Raw genomic sequence first — 19,033 nt, 5'->3', positions numbered from 1 at the left:
TGAAACAATGGCAAAAAGGTCCATGTGTAGACTAGGTGGCTCCAGCATGTATATGTGTGGGTGTGGGTTTAGCTCTGTGTGTGTGTGTGTGTGTGTGTGTGTGTGTGTGTGTGTGTGTGTGTGTGTGTGTGTGTGTGTTTAAAAGAAAGAATGGAGCCCATGCAAGCTTGAGTGCAAGTAAAAAGTAAAAAGTTGTCAGTAATATTTAAATAATATTATTTATTTTATTAAATTAGAAAATAAAAAAAAAAAACAGAAACCTTTACTAGTAATTCACCACCACAGCATAAAAACCCACAGCGTAAAAAATACAAACATCTCGGGCACAAGTCCATGTTAACACTTACTCTTGTCAGGAAAAGCATTTTCTAAGCATGTGAAGAGAGTTTGAAAGAGAGAACGTTAGGAGGGTGCACAACAAGGTAATTGCTGTACATTTTCTCAGAATAACATGTTTACCTTTCACAGAGTTACAATGTGCAAGTCATCATATTGATTGGAGTTGAACTAAAAAGGAAAATCAAGTAAAATCAAACAAGAAAATACAGAAACTAAAATAAATATAATCAAATAACTTAAAAAATTAAAATATCCAAGACATTAAACGCAGAGAAGTAAACTGAATCGTTAGGCTACTATCAAATATATCAAGTAGGACATCATTACTTTGTTTCAAATTGAGGTAGGTATCCATTATATCTGGGACACAAGTCTACAATTGTATAGTTCACCAGAGAGGTTAATGCATTTGAATAGGGGATATATCATATTGTTTAAAAAACAAAATTATCATGATAAATCTAATAATTAAATTTTTTTTAAAACAAGAAGTATAATCACCACTTTAACACCTTTTAGAAACAGGAATATGACACGATTGGTGATAAATTTGTGTCTAATTTTCAGTGTAAAAATATTCAAACAGCACACTATTTGACATATTAATGACACTATTTAGAAAATATTTAGAGCATGTATGAACTTAATTAAGTTTACACATACACTAAAATGTCCTAAAAGGTACCTGTCTAAAAGATCAGATTTTTTTTCATTCATTGAATAAATATTATCTCTCAGACTTGACTTTATATCGTAGCACCAGGTATGTAGCCAGCCTAAGGATGACAAAAAATATTCCAAGTATGATGAAGTCCATATAGAGCTTGGCATCCTCTACATTCAGCAATTGCAATACTTCTTCAGGTTTCTGGAACTTGCAGACTTTTCCTGGGCATTCTAAATCAGAGCGATTCATTCCATAGATGGATAGAACGACCCCTTCAAAACCATACCTGAACAAATCAAATAAAAAATTGGCCTCCAATTAAAAAGATGCAAGATTACATTATCACCTAAAATACAGCAATAAGACATACCTGACATAAGAGACATAAGAACTCCACTGAAGATACTTTGGAATGGTGTCAAAATTTACAAAGAACCCAGAAAAGAGAAGGACTGGAACAGCTGTAACTGGGCCAATGAATGTGGCCACCTGTAAGGAAGATTCATATAAAAAAATCAACACAAGGATAAAGCAAATTAAATTAGATGACAGTGAAAAAACAATGATGAAAACATATTTTCCAGTCTGTTAAATGTCTGTTAAAGTTATATTCAAATATTCAATTACTTTCAGTAAGTACCTGAAGAGATGTGGAAGTGGCACCAACAAGAAGGCCCAGAGACTGAGCTACTAAGGCAGTACAGATAGACAAGGCCATAAAAAGTAAGTAGCGGCTTGCTTCAGGTGGCTGCTCAGTCATCCAGTACACAATACTACAATACATGATAGGACAGATGATCTGTGAAAGAGATCAATATGAAAAAATTGACTGTTAATGTGATCAGAAGACAACTAGAGCCGAAGTCCATTAATTTTATTTTCACGCCATTAGACCATGCTACATAGACAGCATTTTGTTCAAAAATATCATACACACATATGGCTGAATCAATAGATTAAGACAGCTACTTACTTGAAATGGAATGTCAGCCATTGTCTTGGCAAGATAGTAAGCTTTCAGGCTGTACCAGTAGTTTAGATGCTCTCGTTGAAATACAGCCATCTCCAGAGGAACTGGAAGCAAAAAAATAAATTATTTTTTGGTCATCTATATATATACCTTATAAACTTAAACCACATAGAGCATGATCATTGTTACATCTACTGCTAGTAGATCTCTACTTACAGGTAAGCACTGTAGGCATGAGAGCTCCAAACATGAGGAATAGCATGGAGAAGAAGAGGAATCCTGTGTTGTTGAAAACTTTACTGGCATCATTGCCAATATTAAGGTAAAGCATGCCTATTAACACTCCAATGCAGATGTGTGACATTAATCGCAAGTGTGTCAACACCTAAAAGAGGAATTATAACAAAGATTATGTAAGAATATGTACTGGTAGAGATACATTTATGGTTAAGAGCTTAAAAATGGAGACTCTGAGGTATCTGATACACCTGTGTTACCTAATGCAGAAAAAATACGCACTGGCAAACCAAAGAGGACACATACATACAAATGCTATTCATTGACTACGGCTCAGCATTCAACAACATCTGATCTGGCAATCCGGATTAGGAACAGCACCTCCAGCAGCACCACACTGAGCACTGAACATCATCAAGTTTCTCACATCAGCAAAAAAAGAAGTCAGCATATAAAGATGAAATGCAGAGGTTAACAGACTGGTGCAAATCCAACAACCATTATCTGAATGTGGATAAAACAAAACAGATGGATGTTGACTTCAGAGGGACACGTAGCGAGCAATCCCTGCTGAACATCAATGGCTTCTGCATAAAGAAATTCCTTGGTGTTCACCTGGTGGAGAACCTCAGCTGAGTCATTCAAGCTGAGGAAGGCCCAGCTCCCACCACACATCCTCACAACATTTTAAGGAGGGACCAATGAGAGCATTCCGAAGAGCAGCATTGCTGCCTGGTTTCGGAATTGATACCATCTCAGAACACAAAACCCTACAGAGGACAGTGAGGATTGCTGAGCAGATCACCAGGGTTTCTCTTTTCTTCATCATGGAGACTGCACACTGTATATGCAAAGCCACCAGCATTGTGGCCAATCACACACACTCTTCACTCTTCTGCCAGTTGTGAGAAAAACGTGAGAAAAATAGCTTAAGTGTAAAAGTGTTAAAAGATGGTGAGTTGCAAAAGTGTCATGCAGACCAGAAGAAATTTTGGAAAAAAGAAAATCTTTTAACAATCAATTCAAATTCTCAGTTGACCTCAGTTGACCTCAGGAAACCCAAAATTAAAAGATTGTTGGAGGCAGTGTGAAAGCAGCACATGTTGTTACCTTAACAACGATATTTCCTTAGGGGATTGTACCGTCCAGCTTCCAACATCTGAACCACATAAAGCTTTTAACAGATTTTCCTATGAGTGATCAGTTCAGTGGTGCAAATGCTCAATCAGGTTTTGCCCCAGGACCCATCTGCTTAAGCTCACCCAAGTGTATCACATCAGCTTTTCCAGAAGGCAATGGAACACTGCCAATGTCGACAAGGGGGAATGTGATGAAGGCAGGCATGATTGTATACTGAGGGGCAAAATTTTAATAGTGCAAAATGCACCTCTTATTGTGCATAGTAGTGTACTACTTCTAAGTATTCATAGATAAAATTTTAGGGATGACCTAAATCAGCAATCACAGGTACAAAAACTGTAGACCCTGGGTAGACTGGAAAATATAGGCAGCTGTGCAGAAGTAGTACACTACTATGCACTACAGGCTTGGAAACTTAACTTAAGCATTCTGTGCTTTTCTCAAATGAAGTAGGGATGTTCCCACAACATCAGTGCATTAATTCCTGCAGAATGTAGAATAACACACAAATAAGTGTAGAAAGCTATTAAGGAAAATGGTGTAACCTCAGAGGCATGCTAAACATGGCTTTGTCTCACAATATGCCACAACTGTAACCCTCCTGCATGTTAAGTCTGAGGTTTATAAAACAAGGTGACCCTGGGATAACTGCTACATTATTCACATGCTGACAATTATTAGCCAGCAAAAAGTCATTTAAAGGGCACCAGAGGAAGAACACCAGAAAAGAACATCTTATGTGGTCCCACCAGTGACTATTCGTAGAGAAGTCACTGGTGCACAGAACAATGTGACAGTAAAGAATTCCACCCCTCATTCCCAAGACCAGGTGCTTTGACTCTCTATGGCAGATGTAAGCAAAGCTCTAAGTGGAGTTAACCCACAGAAAGCTACAGGACCGGACAATATTCTTGACAAGAGTGCTCAGAGAATATGCAGTGATGTTCTAACCGGCATCTTCAACGACTCTTTTTTTGCCGGATTAATGTCAATCAATATATTTACGGACCGGTTTGGGGGGTTGAATTTAGCGGTAATGTATTATGTGTTACCAGCCGGAGCAGCCCTTTTAAGAAGGTAGCAGATGTAGGTAAGACATGTGACCAAGGCATCTTGTCATTAATCAAGAGTAAATCACAGACAAATGTGGCGGAGAAAATCCGGTAATTTTACAAAATAAAACATCGTTCAGAATCAGATAATAAATAAAAGGGAAATAATGTCTCATAGACTTAGACAGCATTTAACACATTATTCCTCAGCATTTATTTGTGAAACTGACTCTGTTGGGCTTGAACACCTCCTTCGGTAGCTGGATCCTAGACTTTTTAACTGACAGACTTCAGGCAGTCCGGATCATGAACAGCACCTGTAACACAATTACACTAAGCACTGGGGGCTCCCAGGGCTGTGTGCTTGGTGTCCTGCTGTTCACACTGATGACTCATAACTGTGTAGCAATGCACAGGACAAACCACATAAAGTTTACTGATGACACAACCATGGTTGTGAATGTGGATGAAACCAAGGAGGTGGCTAACCACACTCTTTTTTTCTACAACCCATCAGACTCCTTACCATTAAGAGACTGGACTGACACACACACACACACCCACCCACCCACACACACACACGCACACAAATGGTTTAGTGTCTCTTTGTCTCATGTTGTTCTTTACACTTTGCACTAAATGTAGCACATGTGCACTTAATTTATGTTGTCTGATGCACCTTGGTTCTGGAAAAAATGCTGTTTTGTTTCACTATGTACTGCACTGTATATAATTGGAATGACAAAAAAAGCCTTCTTGATTTGACTTGAAAAGCAGCTTGATTTTTAATATAGCGTAATAATCATATAATTATGTTTAATTCTATTTAAAATACAAATTTGTAAAGGTTAGATGAAAAAATGTACATACTTGGTCTCTACATATTGTTTTGAATGTTCTTTTGAAGAGGATACAGAACTGTGTAAAGCTGCTTGTTGCAAATGTATGGCTCTCATGATAAGCTGAGCTCTGAGGGAAAACAGAACAAACAAACAAGGTATTGGGCACAAGACAGGTAAGGCAGACTTAAAACTGATATACAGTGTGTTTGAAAGACTCCTCACTCACTTTGGCGTAATTTGCAAGCCAGGAGCCCGAAGGTTTGTTTTTTTCACAACTCTTCTTTTCTTCAAGAGGACAGAGTCCACCTTGCACAGCTTCGAACAAAACTGGATTCAAGTCCCCATACTCTCCTGATGCTACCTCAATGACTGATAAGTGAGAGAACATGCCAGAGTCATTGCTTTTTCTTTATTTAAGGCAACCATAAGGCATCAGGACTCTGGACTCAAGTCTTTGGAACTGTAAAAATGTTGTTGGAAAGTACTGTCTAACATACAAGGTGGTATCAAAAAGTTTCAAGATTAGTTTTGTAACACGCCAACAAATGGTAGCGCAAGGCTGCATGCAAAGTGACAGGGAGCACCGATCTTCATAAGTCAGTGTGCCAAACGACATCTACCTGTGTACATCAGGAGCTGTTCATCTGGTGCTATTCTGATCACATGTGTTACCATGTCTGTGATTTCATCATAGGCAGCAAGTTAGAACAAAGATAAAATGTAAAATTCTGCATGAAACTGCAAATTTGCCATAGAGATGTTTACCATGAGTTGGTAAGTTTAAGGTGTTGCTGCAATGATTCGTTGAAGTGTCTTGAGTGGTAAGTCAGTAGTGGAAAAATATCACTGGAAGATATCGAAAGATCAGGAAGACCTACAATGAGCTCAATCCCTGAAAAACTTTAAAACCATTCTGCAGTTCATGTATGATAATTATCAGAGAATAATCCACAATATTGCTGCCATTGTCGGTGTGTTATACGGAACAGTCCAGGCAACCCTTTTGCCGTGTTGATGCCAAGTTCTTTACTAGGCTGCTGATCCAGGAGCAGAATGAACAACTCCGCCAATAATTCCATCAGCATGCCATGGATGACAAATACTTGGTGTTGATGATCATTACCAGTGACGAACCTAGGGTGTACGGGTACAAGCCTGAGATGAAGCAACAGTTTTCACAGTGAAAGAGCCCATCATCTCCACGACCGAAAAAGGCGAGACGGGTCCGTTTTCAAAGAAAAAGGGTCCCTAGGGGGCAGACCGTCAATAGCAGATTCTACTGCCAGGTTTTAAGGCTTCTGAGGGAGGACATTTGGTGAAAGAGACAGAGCTAGTTTTGAAACTATTAGACACCACCTCATATCTCCCACATGTGGCCTTTTCCAGGATGCCAATACCCACTCACAAGATAAAAAAGCTCAGTGTATTAGAGCTCAGTATATAAGTAGTATAAATATATATATATCATTATAATTATATATAAAAAGAAACATTTGTGGTAATATCTTTTGAAAGCATTGTTTGTCTAAAAAGTAAAGTTCCAGAGATTTGTTGAATCAGTGCCCAAATCAATGATGTTCTGATGGCTTAAGGTGGCCTACCAGTTTGTTTAGAAAAATTTTTTTAGCATTAAAATAATATTACATGTATGTATATAAAAATTAAATACATTTGTTGAAATACATTTCTTTTAATAAACAAAGCCAGAAGTTAAGTGAAACTTACTGAAATCTGCAGGGTTGTGATATGTTGGACAGTGTAGTCCCAGTGTTTTAAGGTAAGGGATAAGATATGGCACAGTGCCCTTATATATACACTGTCCCTGACTCAGGATATAGAGCTAAAGGGATCAAGAGAACTAGAGTAAGATACTGCTCAGTCAAATGTTCATATTGTGCATATTGTGTTCACAAATCAAAATGAATTCAACACCTTATCAAACATTTCAAAAAGTTTGGCACTCGGCTGGTGAATAGTGCAAATCACAGTGTGCCCCCGCTGGGCCAGAGATTTCATTAATGAGACTACATGAAAACTTGAGGCACTGTCCAATCCACTGTCACAGGCAAAAACAGAAAAACAAAAAGATAGACAGAGACACAGACAGCTTAATATCAAACTAATGGTAATAAGAAGCAGTATTAATATTCAATTTACACATTCTATCATCAGAGTGATCATTTTACCTGGTGGGCTCATCAAAGAACATGACTGGAGGATTGTTCACAAGTTCAAGCGCAATTGCTAGTCTCTTACACTGCCCACCAGAAAGGGAGACAGTGCGAGTATTAGCACATTCATTAAGTCCCAGGCCTGTCAGAATCTCTTTAACCTTTAACATAAAGAATGCAATAAGAGAGGAAGTAATAGTGAATAAGCTGGAAATGTAGCAGTATGACTATGAAGCTTATTATGCATACTTACCAGTTCTTTTTCACCTCAAGTGAATTATTGACTTTCAAGTTAGCAGACACCTGAAACAACAGACATTCAGTGCAAAACAATTTACATTTACAATCTACATTTGTAAATTTGCATAGTGTAAATTGGTTTAGTGCTCTGAAATGTAAAATATCTTGAATAATGGAAAACATCTAATATTTCTTATTATGTGAGCATTAACATTATTTCAGGATGTAAGATTTTTTATTTTACTGGTGGAAAATATTATTATTTCATTAAAACAACGATTTCAGTTTTTGTAGTGAAGGAGAAATTTTAGAGTCACTGTGTCTTACCATCATAGCCTCCTGAGCTGTAAGATGGGGCAGCAGTTTATCTTCTTGCATGATGTAACATGACATTTTCCGAAAGGTGCAGAGATCTCTTGGCTTTCCATTGACCAGGATTCGTCCTGTCATACCTGTTTCTCTGCCACACATTTGCATGCCACTATTGATATTTTTGCAGTGTAAAGTTTAAAATCTCAATCCTTTTAGCTTTTGATAGTATTGGTATAAATATTTGCATTGAGAAATGCCTGACAAAGGCCTTTTCCTCACTTATAGCCAGCCAGGATGTTCATCAAAGTGGACTTTCCAGCTCCTGAGGGGCCCATGATCCCAATCAACTCCCGGCTCCAGAACCTTCCACAGAGGCACTTGAGTAAGACCTTATAACCTAAACAGACACAGAAAAAAAAATATTCTTGCTTATATAGAAATTTTCCAACTAATTTTACCAGTCCCTTTTCCACCTTCACTGTGATAATAGAACAAATTAAATTCAGGTGTAAAACTAATCGACGTTTTAGTCATGTCCATGGTAAAACATGGTAGAGGCAGCTCATGCTGTAAGCCTGCCTTACCAAATACAATACTGGGGTTCTTGTAAGAATAGATGGAATCATAAAAATATTAAAATGCCAAAAACCTTGCATGCATCTATTAGACTAGTAAAGATAAACACATATTTACTTAATTTACCAGAATAACAACCCAACATAAAAATGGCTACAGCTGAAGAAATGCCCAATCCGATCCAAGATCGGAATATTAAACCTATAAATATTATAGAGACAACTGTTCACAGGAGAGCCCTTCATTTGACAGATATAAAGCAAGTGCAGAATGTAATTATAACAATAATTATGTAATATAATGGTTTATCTCCCCCTATAAATGTTTAGCTTCTATTTCTCAAGGCAGAAAAACTCATAATTTTAATTTGTTTTATATTTTTCATTTAAAAATCCTACAATTTTAGCAGGGGTGTATAGACTGCTAATGTCAGTGTATTTGTTCTGACAACAGAAAAAACTTTCAGTTAAATAAATGTCTCTAACCTTCTTTCTTCCAGCATGGTCCCTCTTTGATTGTGTAGGACAGGTTAGAAAACTCCAGGTTTACAGCAGAGCGTTTTGGAAGGTGAGAGAAGCTCTGTCCTTCAGTTAGCTGTTTTTTTACCTTTTTCAGGTAGGCCAGTAATGGAGCCTCCTGTGGCTGTGTTTGTCTGCCTCCATTATACAGTCTCTCTTCCATGGCAATACTAACAGATCCTAGATCAGGGGATTTATCTGCCATACCAAAAAATCTTAACAAAACAAAAAAAGGCTTACAGTAAATATAATTGCCACATTGGTGAAAAACAAATAACTCAACTTTACCAGTATAATGTATTATAAAAGAAAGAAAATGTGATTGTCATCTTTTGGAAACATACATTGATGTCAGATTCTAACAATATAACATTTAACCTATTTAGCTCAGGCCAAACTACCATTAGTGATGCATATATATATATATATATATATATATATATATATATATATATATATATATATATATATATATATATAATTTCCCTCAAAGCCTGTGTACTGCTGACTACCAGTGATGCTTTTCATCTTAAAAAACTACCAGTTACACCATTCTCAGAAATTGTATTCACAATTACAGCATATATCTGCAAATCTTTCATTATCATATTGTACCTCTCTGTACACACAAAATGGGTTTCAGTTCTATCTTTGTATTACTTAAATTACAGTCTTTTTTGATCTGATAGCATTTATCTGATACTGCAGTTTTTTTATTTGGTCTGATATTCTTTCTGTCACTATAAAATATTGATAAAGGTTTAGTGTTATGCCAGAAAATGCCTCACATCTAAGTTATGTGACTGGACGTATAAGACATAATTCTTTATATAGATGCATGGACCCTCGACAAGAGGCGAACATGCTGCTACTTGCTGAACAGGTTTAAAGATTTCATAATTTCCCTCACCACCATAATTTTACATGTGGTTGAATTAAACTAACATGACATCTAATACTGTTTAGGACAACTGAGGACAAGAGCCATAATAAGTTTCAATATTTGCATTTGGCAAAAGTATCCATTAAAATGTAGTAGAAACAATATAATATATAGAAAGCTTATGTACAGTACGTTTACCTCTATAATCAAACGGAAATTGTAAAGCCTACCCAAAGTACCTCATTTAACACACGTATACAAAATCAGGAGAACCTACCTCAGTGCACACTCTAGCAGGAATGTGTTCTCAAAACCTGAACACTGCCTGAAGTTAATTCACTGCACAGCCCTGGATATAGTCTATTATGCCTCAAGGTCTACATAACTATCCAAATCTCATACTGCAAGTCAGAAGTGTTCACTCTTGGTGATGAACAGCCCTTTTCCAAAGTTCAAAAATGTGAAAGCAAGAAATAGAAAAAAAAAGCCAAAAAGCATGACAGAGATAGAGAGTTGCGTAAGTGGCATAAATGCATTCAAAACATACAGTATATAAAATTTAATAATAAAATTTTTTATTTATAACATTTGTTATAACAGCAGTTTATTATCATAAAAATTATGATCATTAATTGTTAATTTATTAAATAATTAAACATGTGAGGATCAGCAACAGGTAAAACTTTCTGTCTATATTCACTGTCAAGTGAATTTGCTATACTTATTTTTAGTTGATGGACTGCTCTGAAACCTAGTAGCAAACCTACTGTCAATTGTGCTTTGCTAATAACTATCTACCTCAAAGTGTTTTAGGAAGAAACTATTTCTGGAAGTTGTGACTAATAAAATGCGAATGGATGTATATCTACAAACCAGGTATAGGTAATTCACTGGGACCTGTATACATAATGTCTATTTACTGTTATTTTCTTTTAACTTTGCAAATGCTGTCATTTTAACCTGTCATTGATCATGGCAACATGCCAGGGCTTGACGATTCAAATATGCATTACAGTATACCAGCTGCAGGTCTACTATTTGGCAAGTCTGAGCCTGAACTGACAGAGATGTATTCACTTTAACATGTGTGTGCTCTTTTTGATGAATGTTAGTAATGTGTATTGGCTTTCACAAATTCATAGAATTAGATGTAGATGTGATCAAATGAATAAGAAAGAAGTTAAATAAAAAATTACATAGTAATGTAGTGCTTAACATCTAATACTACTATTGAACAAATTTATATGAAAAACTCACCATATATTGATACATGCCACAAAGGAGTAGAAATACAAATCATCATAAGTCAAGCCATGGTGATCATACATGTGCACTAAGTGTACTAATATAAAAGATAATGCATCCTAAATCTACAAAACATAATGATACAAAGAATAGGTGACGTATCTGGGTGGGGGGTGTTCAATTGGTTCGAATTTGGGGGAGGGGTGGTTGTTGTTTGATTTTTTTTTCTTTATTAAAATCATGCTAGAATGATTCAGAATAGGTGTGTGCATTATAGTCCTGAAGTATGAAACAAAAGCAGAAATTCTCATGTCAGTACAAGTTACTTACTTTTATTGTGTAGCACAGAGCACATCTTGCTGAAGCCAAGGGGGAGGGTTTCTAGGTTTCAGCTACATTTCCATTTAAACAACAGCAATATATACAAATAGTCTAATGTTCAGGTATAGTAAGATGTAAATGATTAACATACTTATTTTTTATTTTAATTTGAAATAGATAATACTATATTACCAAACGTTTGTGTCAATCTGAGCATCACACTGATACATTGGTCAATCCATAAACTTTTTCAACAAACTAAGCACACACTTTTATTTAATGTCTTTATACAATGTCAAATATGTCAAAAACCTAGGGCCCCAGATCTGTTCTAACATGACAGTGCTAATACACAAAGAAATATTTATTAGGACATGATTTGCTAACAATAGAATGATAGAACTAAAGTGGCTTTCAATGAGCCTTGACCTCAAACTCAAAGACACTGAAGACTTTATAAATGGATTGGCAAGCTGACTGTACTATTATATATTTACTAAAATATCTGCATGATTTTGTGTACTTCTGCCATTATTGGCTGATTAGAGCTGTACAGACTGTTGTACATTGCATTTATGGTGGCAATGATATGGCATTCTAATATACCATTCGAAAATATATACATGCGCCTGTATTCTTTTATTAATTCTTATTCAGAGTTCAAAAATGAAACCCGATTTGTATGCATACGCTAGGCGTACAATGTATTCCATTCAGTGTATTTATTTTAATATCTGTAGCCAGCAGTCATTTTAAAAATAGGCAGTGCTAAACAAGTCAATATATAATAATAAAAAAATTATATCAGCTGAGAAAGTACATGTTTGCCTACATAGCTTTGAATGAAAAAAAGGTGCCATCTATTTTAAAGGTCAAAAAAAAGAAGGAAAATGGAGCAGGCATTACATGGAGTTAGATTTTGTTGTATTATTCCAAATTGCACACTAGAAAAGTGCCATTATAGTTTCCATGCAGAATAGAACAATCTGGAAGGAAGGAAGGACCATGCATTCATAGGTCTCCTTTATAATTCCTTTTTTTTTTTTTTATTATAAACATTATTTAAATGGACATCTAATTTTGTATAATATAGTGGATAAAAAAAAGGTTACACACCCTTATTGATGATGGTTTTGACAATGTGCTATGAAACATGCAGTCAATATTCTTTTTTTCTCTCTTCTGATTGATACCTATTAGCAATTATCACAGTTTCTTTGTGGCCTATGGCTCTAAGTAACATGCAACCCAAACAATTCAAGAAAATTCTACAGCAACAGCTGACTTTTACCTGGTTTTAATAAGTATCACTGGTGTATGTCATTAACCTACAGGCCTAATTTTGAATCTGATTGTTTAACTCTAAGGACAGTTAGAGCCCATTATGAAAAAGTGTGCAGAATTATGCATTTAGGTTGATTTAGTTTTTAATGTCCCATTTGTTAAATATTTCTTGTTTGCTAGATTTTAAAGATGTGACTGGTCTGACATTTATATGTTGTAAATAGACAATTGGTAATGCATCTTTTTACATTACAAAAATAAAAAAGCAACAAGAGAATTTTGACTATGCCTTATATTCTAGCTATAATTGACATTTACATGTGGCTGACATAAAGTGACTGCATTCAGTCAAATAAAGAAATAATTATTTTAATTCAATGACTGGATCCAAACATTTATGTTCCAAAGTATTTATTGCAAATGCATATGTATAGTGATCTGTATTTTGCACATAACCAGAAAAAAATACCATTATCTCATTGTCTTAGTAAATGCAGTGTAAAAGTATGAAACATGCAAGCCGAAATTTTGCCTTCAGAAATGTTTCGGAGTAAAGTTTTTTATACGTCAACCTAACTTTTACCAGTACATAAAAGAAATTCATAATTAGATCACGTAAAAAAAAGTGTTGTACAAAAACAAATATATACAATGATAAAGAAAGACACATTAAAAATAAATGTACATAACAGATTGAGAAATTCTGCATTAGACATTCTCCATAATTCCTGCTTTGACCTTTGACGAGCTTTATGCCTGGGAACTTTATTTTTAGCGTCTGGATTTGCATTATTATTTGATTTTAGCATTCATAATGAACTTTCCACAATGGGTCACAACCAGCATTTATACAATATCTCCCATCATTCTTCATTGTGGCTCTGCACTTGCTGCTACTACAATGCCATGCTGCCTGAGCTGGCTTCTTAAAATCTGATTTTTTGATTTCCAGTCTTCCACCTGCGGCAAAAATAAATACATTCATTATATTTAATAATAACTTAGAATATGGTAACTGTTAGGTCAGAAACAACAACAACTGGCTTTAGACTTAATTAACTTGCCATAATCTAAAAGAATTATAAAAGAAACAGGCTTACTTCTTGCCGTAAAAGCTGGTTGTCCATCCTCAACCTCTCCAGTGTGCTGAGTTCCTCTGCCAATCGATTATTACTTTGTCGCAGCTCCTGAATGTAATCACAGGCCTTTGAGAGGATCCCTCCCTTACTCTGTAGTAGACCATAAGGAGTAAATAGCATCATATTGCCCCATTGCCTGTGACCTATGGTGAAATTCCAGATAAACTAAAAACCAACCTGTCCTGTCTTAGTTGAGTCCAATGTGCAGTCTGGAATAGTCTTGGAAAGCTGAACAATCCAGTTGTTAATCTTATCTCTGCGCCTTCGTTCAACTATAAATCAGCAAACAAGAATATTGCTATGTTGTCAAAAGATTTTGTGTTGGAACGGGCAATAGGCTGCTTTAAAACTGACCATCAGAGCTCACCTTCGTTGTGTTGTGCTCGCCGTTTATCATCTCTAGACGTCCTTGGTGCCTCTGACTTACTATCAGTATATATCAGTATATATACAATTATATATAATTGATTGTATTGTATATATATATCAGTATATATACAATATGGAGAAAATGTACCTTTTACGAATTTCACACAAATCTAATAATTCAACAAAATATAAACAGCTATTACAAGTCATTGTAACATTCTAAATAGGAAGATTAGATTACGTGTTGCAATTTTGCGTGCGAGGTGCAATTGATCTCTGGGTTGCTCCGGTCAAAACCTCCTGTGGTGACATCATCACATATAACTGACCTTTACCAAAGAAGAAGAAAAAGTACTCTTAGCAAAAGCATATAAGCAATCTGAAGCAGTGTTTGGCAAAAGAATCTCTTGTGTTTTATAGGTAGAAAAGTGATGGGTACATAACATTACTTGACATCCCTGTTATTCTAACAACAGCAGCACTGTACTAAAATTCCAAATATTACATTTATAGAAATATTTCAAATAAGCTCACAGTGACGGTAAATTTTGATTTAAGTACTTATATATTATTTATTATTATATAATATTACGTTGTATTATTTATATACAGCAACCAGGCATAATATTATAACATTATAACATTAAGACTGGTAAATGAATAACAATGATCATCTCTTGATGGCACTGGGTAGTGTGTAGGCAGCAAGTGAACATTTTATCCTCAAAGTTGATGTGTTAAAAGCAGGAAAAATGGGCAAGCGTAAGGATTTGAGCGAGTTTAACGAGGGCCAAATTGTGATGGCTAGATAACCGAGTTAGAGCATCTCCAAAACTGCAGCTCTTCATGGGTTATTGGCCAGAGCTAATTGATGTACGTGAGGAGCAAACGGTGACCTGTGTGGTCCGATCCAACAGACCAGCTGCTGTAGCTCAAACTGATGAAAAAGTTAATGCTGTTAATGTTCGACCGAGAACCAGAATTGTTTTGCCAGCAAAAGAGGGAACAAGAAAATATTGGGCAGTTGGTCATAATGCTATGCTTGGTTTTTGTATACACATGCATATTCCATCAATGTAAACCGAACTTCTAATTTCTGTACTATATAACTGAACACACAGCACCAACCTACATGACACACACACACATACACAGTCTAGTGGCAGTGCTCTGCGTCTACTAAAAACCAAAGTGGAAAATAACCAAAACAAATCAGAAAAATTATAATGTTATGCTGGCATGTTTTTCTAATAATCTTGATGTGTATAATGGGTCTATTATGAAAAATGCCCTGTTGCACAGTTCCAGCTTAGTGCATGCTATAATACAGGACTTTTTAAAATTACCTGTAGGTGTACCCTGGCTGAGGATTGTGTCAGAGGTCTGCACACCAGTGACCATAGTGCCTGTTCCAGCATCCGAAATAGTGGCAGGGTAATAAGTGTAATGGGTTTCTGTGCCATCCCCCTCTAAAGCTTCAGACTGGGAGAACACAGCCTATTCAGACCAACAAAGGTTTTAGTTACACTAATAGAATCTTAACCAGTTATGAAGAATGTAACACACATTACCAGACACTTACCTGGGTAACTGGTTGTGTTGTTGCAGGAAAGCCAGCAACAACACTGACAGCTGTGGTGCCATCTGATTGAGCCTCCAACTGTCCATCTGCTACCTGAATTACCCGATATGTCACCTGCAAAAAAAAAAAAAAAAGGATCACTTCAATCTAGTACAACACAACTCTCAAGATCCTGTTACTTGTTAGATATTGCCTTTATAAAACATAGCCACTGCAATTGACCTGAGACATGCTTACAGAGCAGTTTAATACTACACCAGAGTTTACAACTTCATCACTTCTACTCCTGTCCTACCTGCCCGATGGGAGGGTACAGTTCCCCTACCTGCCCCCCAGCTCCCTCTGTCTTGAACAGGTATTTTATGGGCTGCTCAGACGAAAACGTGGCAGCTGACTGAATAGTTGTGATTGCTGATGGGTCTTCAGCTGTAGCCACTACCCCTGATAGAACAACAGAAATGCAGAGTTTTAGTCAATGGAATACCATATCATAATGAATTTCTTTTAGGGCTGCAGTATGTTAGAATAAAACGGTGGGGTAGGCCACTGAAGAAAAATAATATAGCACAGTTCAGTAACTTCACACCCCAACAGATTTTTTGCAGCAATGTGTTATTTTGTATGGGCCTCCCAAACTGCTTTTAATTAAGCACAAAACCTTTCCTACTTCTGCAATCATGGGTGACAACCAGGAACTGTTTTGCAGCCAAAGGACCTGAGAAACTTTCAGTCGTAGATACAATGCTGAACTTTTTGTATTCTTGAGGGGAAAAAACAAAACTATGAAATAAATATGAAATAATGGCGCTCAAATGGATAAGTCAAAGTCGAGACCTCAATCCATTGGCAGCATCTGAGAGCTGTACATAATAACACAATCAAACTACAATAAACTGAAGCAATGTTATAAAGAAAAGTGGGCCAAAATTTCTACAAAATGATGCAAACAATAGAAACTTTGACAAAAATAGTTTACTTAAAGTTTAAAGATGGTTTTACATGTTATTGAATGAAAAGGTGCTTTTAGGTATCCTAATTGGCTTCTGAATACTGGGTAACTTTTTAGGGAAAGTAAAAAAATATATATATATTATTTTTATTTATATTTATATTTATATATATATATATATATATATATATATATATATATATATATATATATATATATATATATATATAAATGACATCAAATAACCCTGTAATTTGAAATACAGTGGGAACTACGGTCAAACATTTTGTTATACAGAAATAATCACTTGTTACTACCAAATTAACATCCGGTAGTACATGTAGTAACAATGTCACAAACAAATAGTTTCAGTATAATGATCCATTGCTAGATTTGACATGTTAATGGTCATCACTAACAAAAGTAGGGACATGAACACTGAAATGCACCAGTGAATTTATACTGAATTTCAGTACTCTTAGAATGTCCTTTGTCCAACCAAATTAGTGGACCAGAACTATATGTTGTATAATATCGTTAGTGTCATATAAAACATCTCAATTATATTACTATCATAAATAATTTTACCTAATATTTTGGGCTTCATCAGGTGTCAGTGCATCGATAACTCCACAGGTAACTGCTGCAGTAAGTAACTGGTAAGACATTTTTTTACACACCAACACGAAAACAATTTAGATCTTTGTTTTTTTTACATAATTTTCCGTAACATGATTCCTTATGATGCATTTGGTGCACCTGTGTGAAAGACTAAGTAGTGTCAGATGTTTTTCCCACCACCCAAAACTATATACATATATACATATATATACATATACATACATACATACATGTATATATATATATATATATATATATATATATATATATATATATATATATATATAAAATTTGATAGAAATATGGAATGATTGTAAGTGAATTATACCTTCTTCAATTACAGGAACATTGCAATCAGGGTCTGGACTTTTCTGCTGCCTACACATGAAGTGATCAGGAAACAAACATATATCAGGAGGATGTAGAAAACACTGAAGTGAGTGCAGAAGAACAGCATCCAGATATCACACACATACACAGGGAGCACTGACCCTTTCATTTCCACCGGCATGTGAAACAGGGAGTCGTGTTTAACCCAGGTTGCTGCAAAATTAAAACAGGATTCATATATATTAAAAAAAATTATATTCAAAAAACCCTGTCCAAATGTAAGCACGAGCCCTGCAAGCACTTTAATAAAATACGTGCAAAAAGAAATTCAAGCTAATAGCTAGTCAGCTAGCTAGTAAGGCGTTTTTGCGTCACAGGCGATACTAAAACACACACTATACACTAATTGTTCAGTCAGAATTTATGCAAAAAAAAAAATAAAACAAAATAGAAAAACAGCAAAGAGCCAAACATGCTGCCTGTTTAACCTCATGAACTTGATCTTCCATTGAGCAAGCTAATGCTAACAGCGATGCTAAAACCTGTCAGATTTCACCAACAAGTAACGCAAATAGGGGATTTAAGGCCTTATTAGCACCGCTTCGTCCACGCGGTTTTAGAAAACACACTTACTGAAATCGGAAACTATTTAAAAACAACGAAAAAGTAATCCACATTTTTTACTATACAGCTTACCGCCTACAAGCCTTGTATTGTTTACGTGCGCCGGTAGGATCCTGGTTGCCAGATGCTTGATATTTCAATAAGCATATAACCAATAATAATAATAATAATAATAATAATAATAATAATAATATACAGACTGATAGTGGCATGCCATGCAAATATTCTTCATTATTTTATTCTAACAAGTAATAACAGACATACTTTTATGCTTAAATTGTGTATGTAGCCCACTTTCAACAGGAACTGTTAACATTTAAAGTTAGGTAGGGCATTTTCAGCTGTGAGTCCCAAAATCTGTGCCAAAGCCTAACAGGTTAACCAAAGATTATATAAAGTAATTGACAGACAGTTAGATGGATAGAGTAAACCCAATGGGGAGGTTGAAATGTTTCAGCAGCCAGTTCACAGGCATATAACACAGTATAAGAAACAAAAAGGGTAACAATATTATTATTATCATTTTTAAACAACAAAAAACTATTATACACTGTTTACAATTGTGCATTCAGCTGGGAATGCACAAAGGACAGCACAATAAGGGGCATAAACGAGGTAAATT

General features: G+C 35.6%; 2 protein-coding genes across 8 annotated transcripts; both read right to left on the bottom strand.

Moving 5' to 3' along the window:
- Positions 1-268: 268 nt before the first annotated feature.
- On the bottom strand, positions 269-9,270 carry abcg4b (ATP-binding cassette, sub-family G (WHITE), member 4b). The gene is given in 14 exon segments (XM_046862580.1): positions 269-1,292; positions 1,377-1,495; positions 1,647-1,805; positions 1,980-2,080; positions 2,193-2,361; positions 5,276-5,374; positions 5,474-5,616; positions 6,973-7,087; positions 7,180-7,303; positions 7,434-7,579; positions 7,668-7,721; positions 7,986-8,118; positions 8,250-8,367; positions 9,032-9,270. Coding segments are annotated over 14 exon segments (1,944 nt in total). The 5' UTR covers position 9,270; the 3' UTR covers positions 269-1,066.
- A 3,921-nt stretch (positions 9,271-13,191) lies between these two features.
- usf1 (upstream transcription factor 1) lies at positions 13,192-18,541 on the bottom strand. 7 transcript variants are annotated; one of them, XM_046863660.1, is made up of 12 exons: positions 18,484-18,523; positions 17,949-18,000; positions 17,786-17,835; positions 17,425-17,479; positions 16,183-16,328; positions 15,888-16,001; positions 15,652-15,802; positions 14,547-14,634; positions 14,304-14,362; positions 14,114-14,208; positions 13,898-14,026; positions 13,192-13,757 (listed from the first exon to the last, which is right to left on the bottom strand). In XM_046863660.1, the coding sequence occupies exons 4-12, from the start codon at positions 17,441-17,443 to the stop codon at positions 13,668-13,670; spliced, it is 891 nt and encodes a 296-aa protein (XP_046719616.1). In that variant the 5' UTR covers positions 17,444-17,479; positions 17,786-17,835; positions 17,949-18,000; positions 18,484-18,523; the 3' UTR covers positions 13,192-13,667. The 7 variants fall into 7 exon arrangements, with proteins under 7 accessions (XP_046719616.1, XP_046719614.1, XP_046719618.1 ...); XM_046863658.1 differs by having other exon boundaries at positions 17,425-17,492; positions 18,484-18,514; XM_046863662.1 differs by lacking the exon at positions 18,484-18,523 and adding an exon at positions 18,276-18,472 and having other exon boundaries at positions 16,213-16,328; positions 17,425-17,492.
- Positions 18,542-19,033: the final 492 nt, after the last annotated feature.

Source organism: Silurus meridionalis, chromosome 12 (assembly GCF_014805685.1).
Source record: "Silurus meridionalis isolate SWU-2019-XX chromosome 12, ASM1480568v1, whole genome shotgun sequence".
NCBI lineage: Eukaryota > Metazoa > Chordata > Actinopteri > Siluriformes > Siluridae > Silurus > Silurus meridionalis.
This window is presented reverse-complemented; position numbering and strand designations above follow the sequence as displayed.

Coding starts and splice junctions, on each gene's coding strand:
- usf1 (XM_046863655.1), bottom strand. CDS start 17,968: ATGCCGGTGGAAATGAAAGG. Junction 15,803..15,887: donor CAACACAACCAGTTACCCAG/GTAAGTGTCTGG, acceptor TGGTCTGAATAG/GCTGTGTTCTCCCAGTCTGA. Junction 13,758..13,897: donor ACCAGCTTTTACGGCAAGAA/GTAAGCCTGTTT, acceptor TTTTTGCCGCAG/GTGGAAGACTGGAAATCAAA.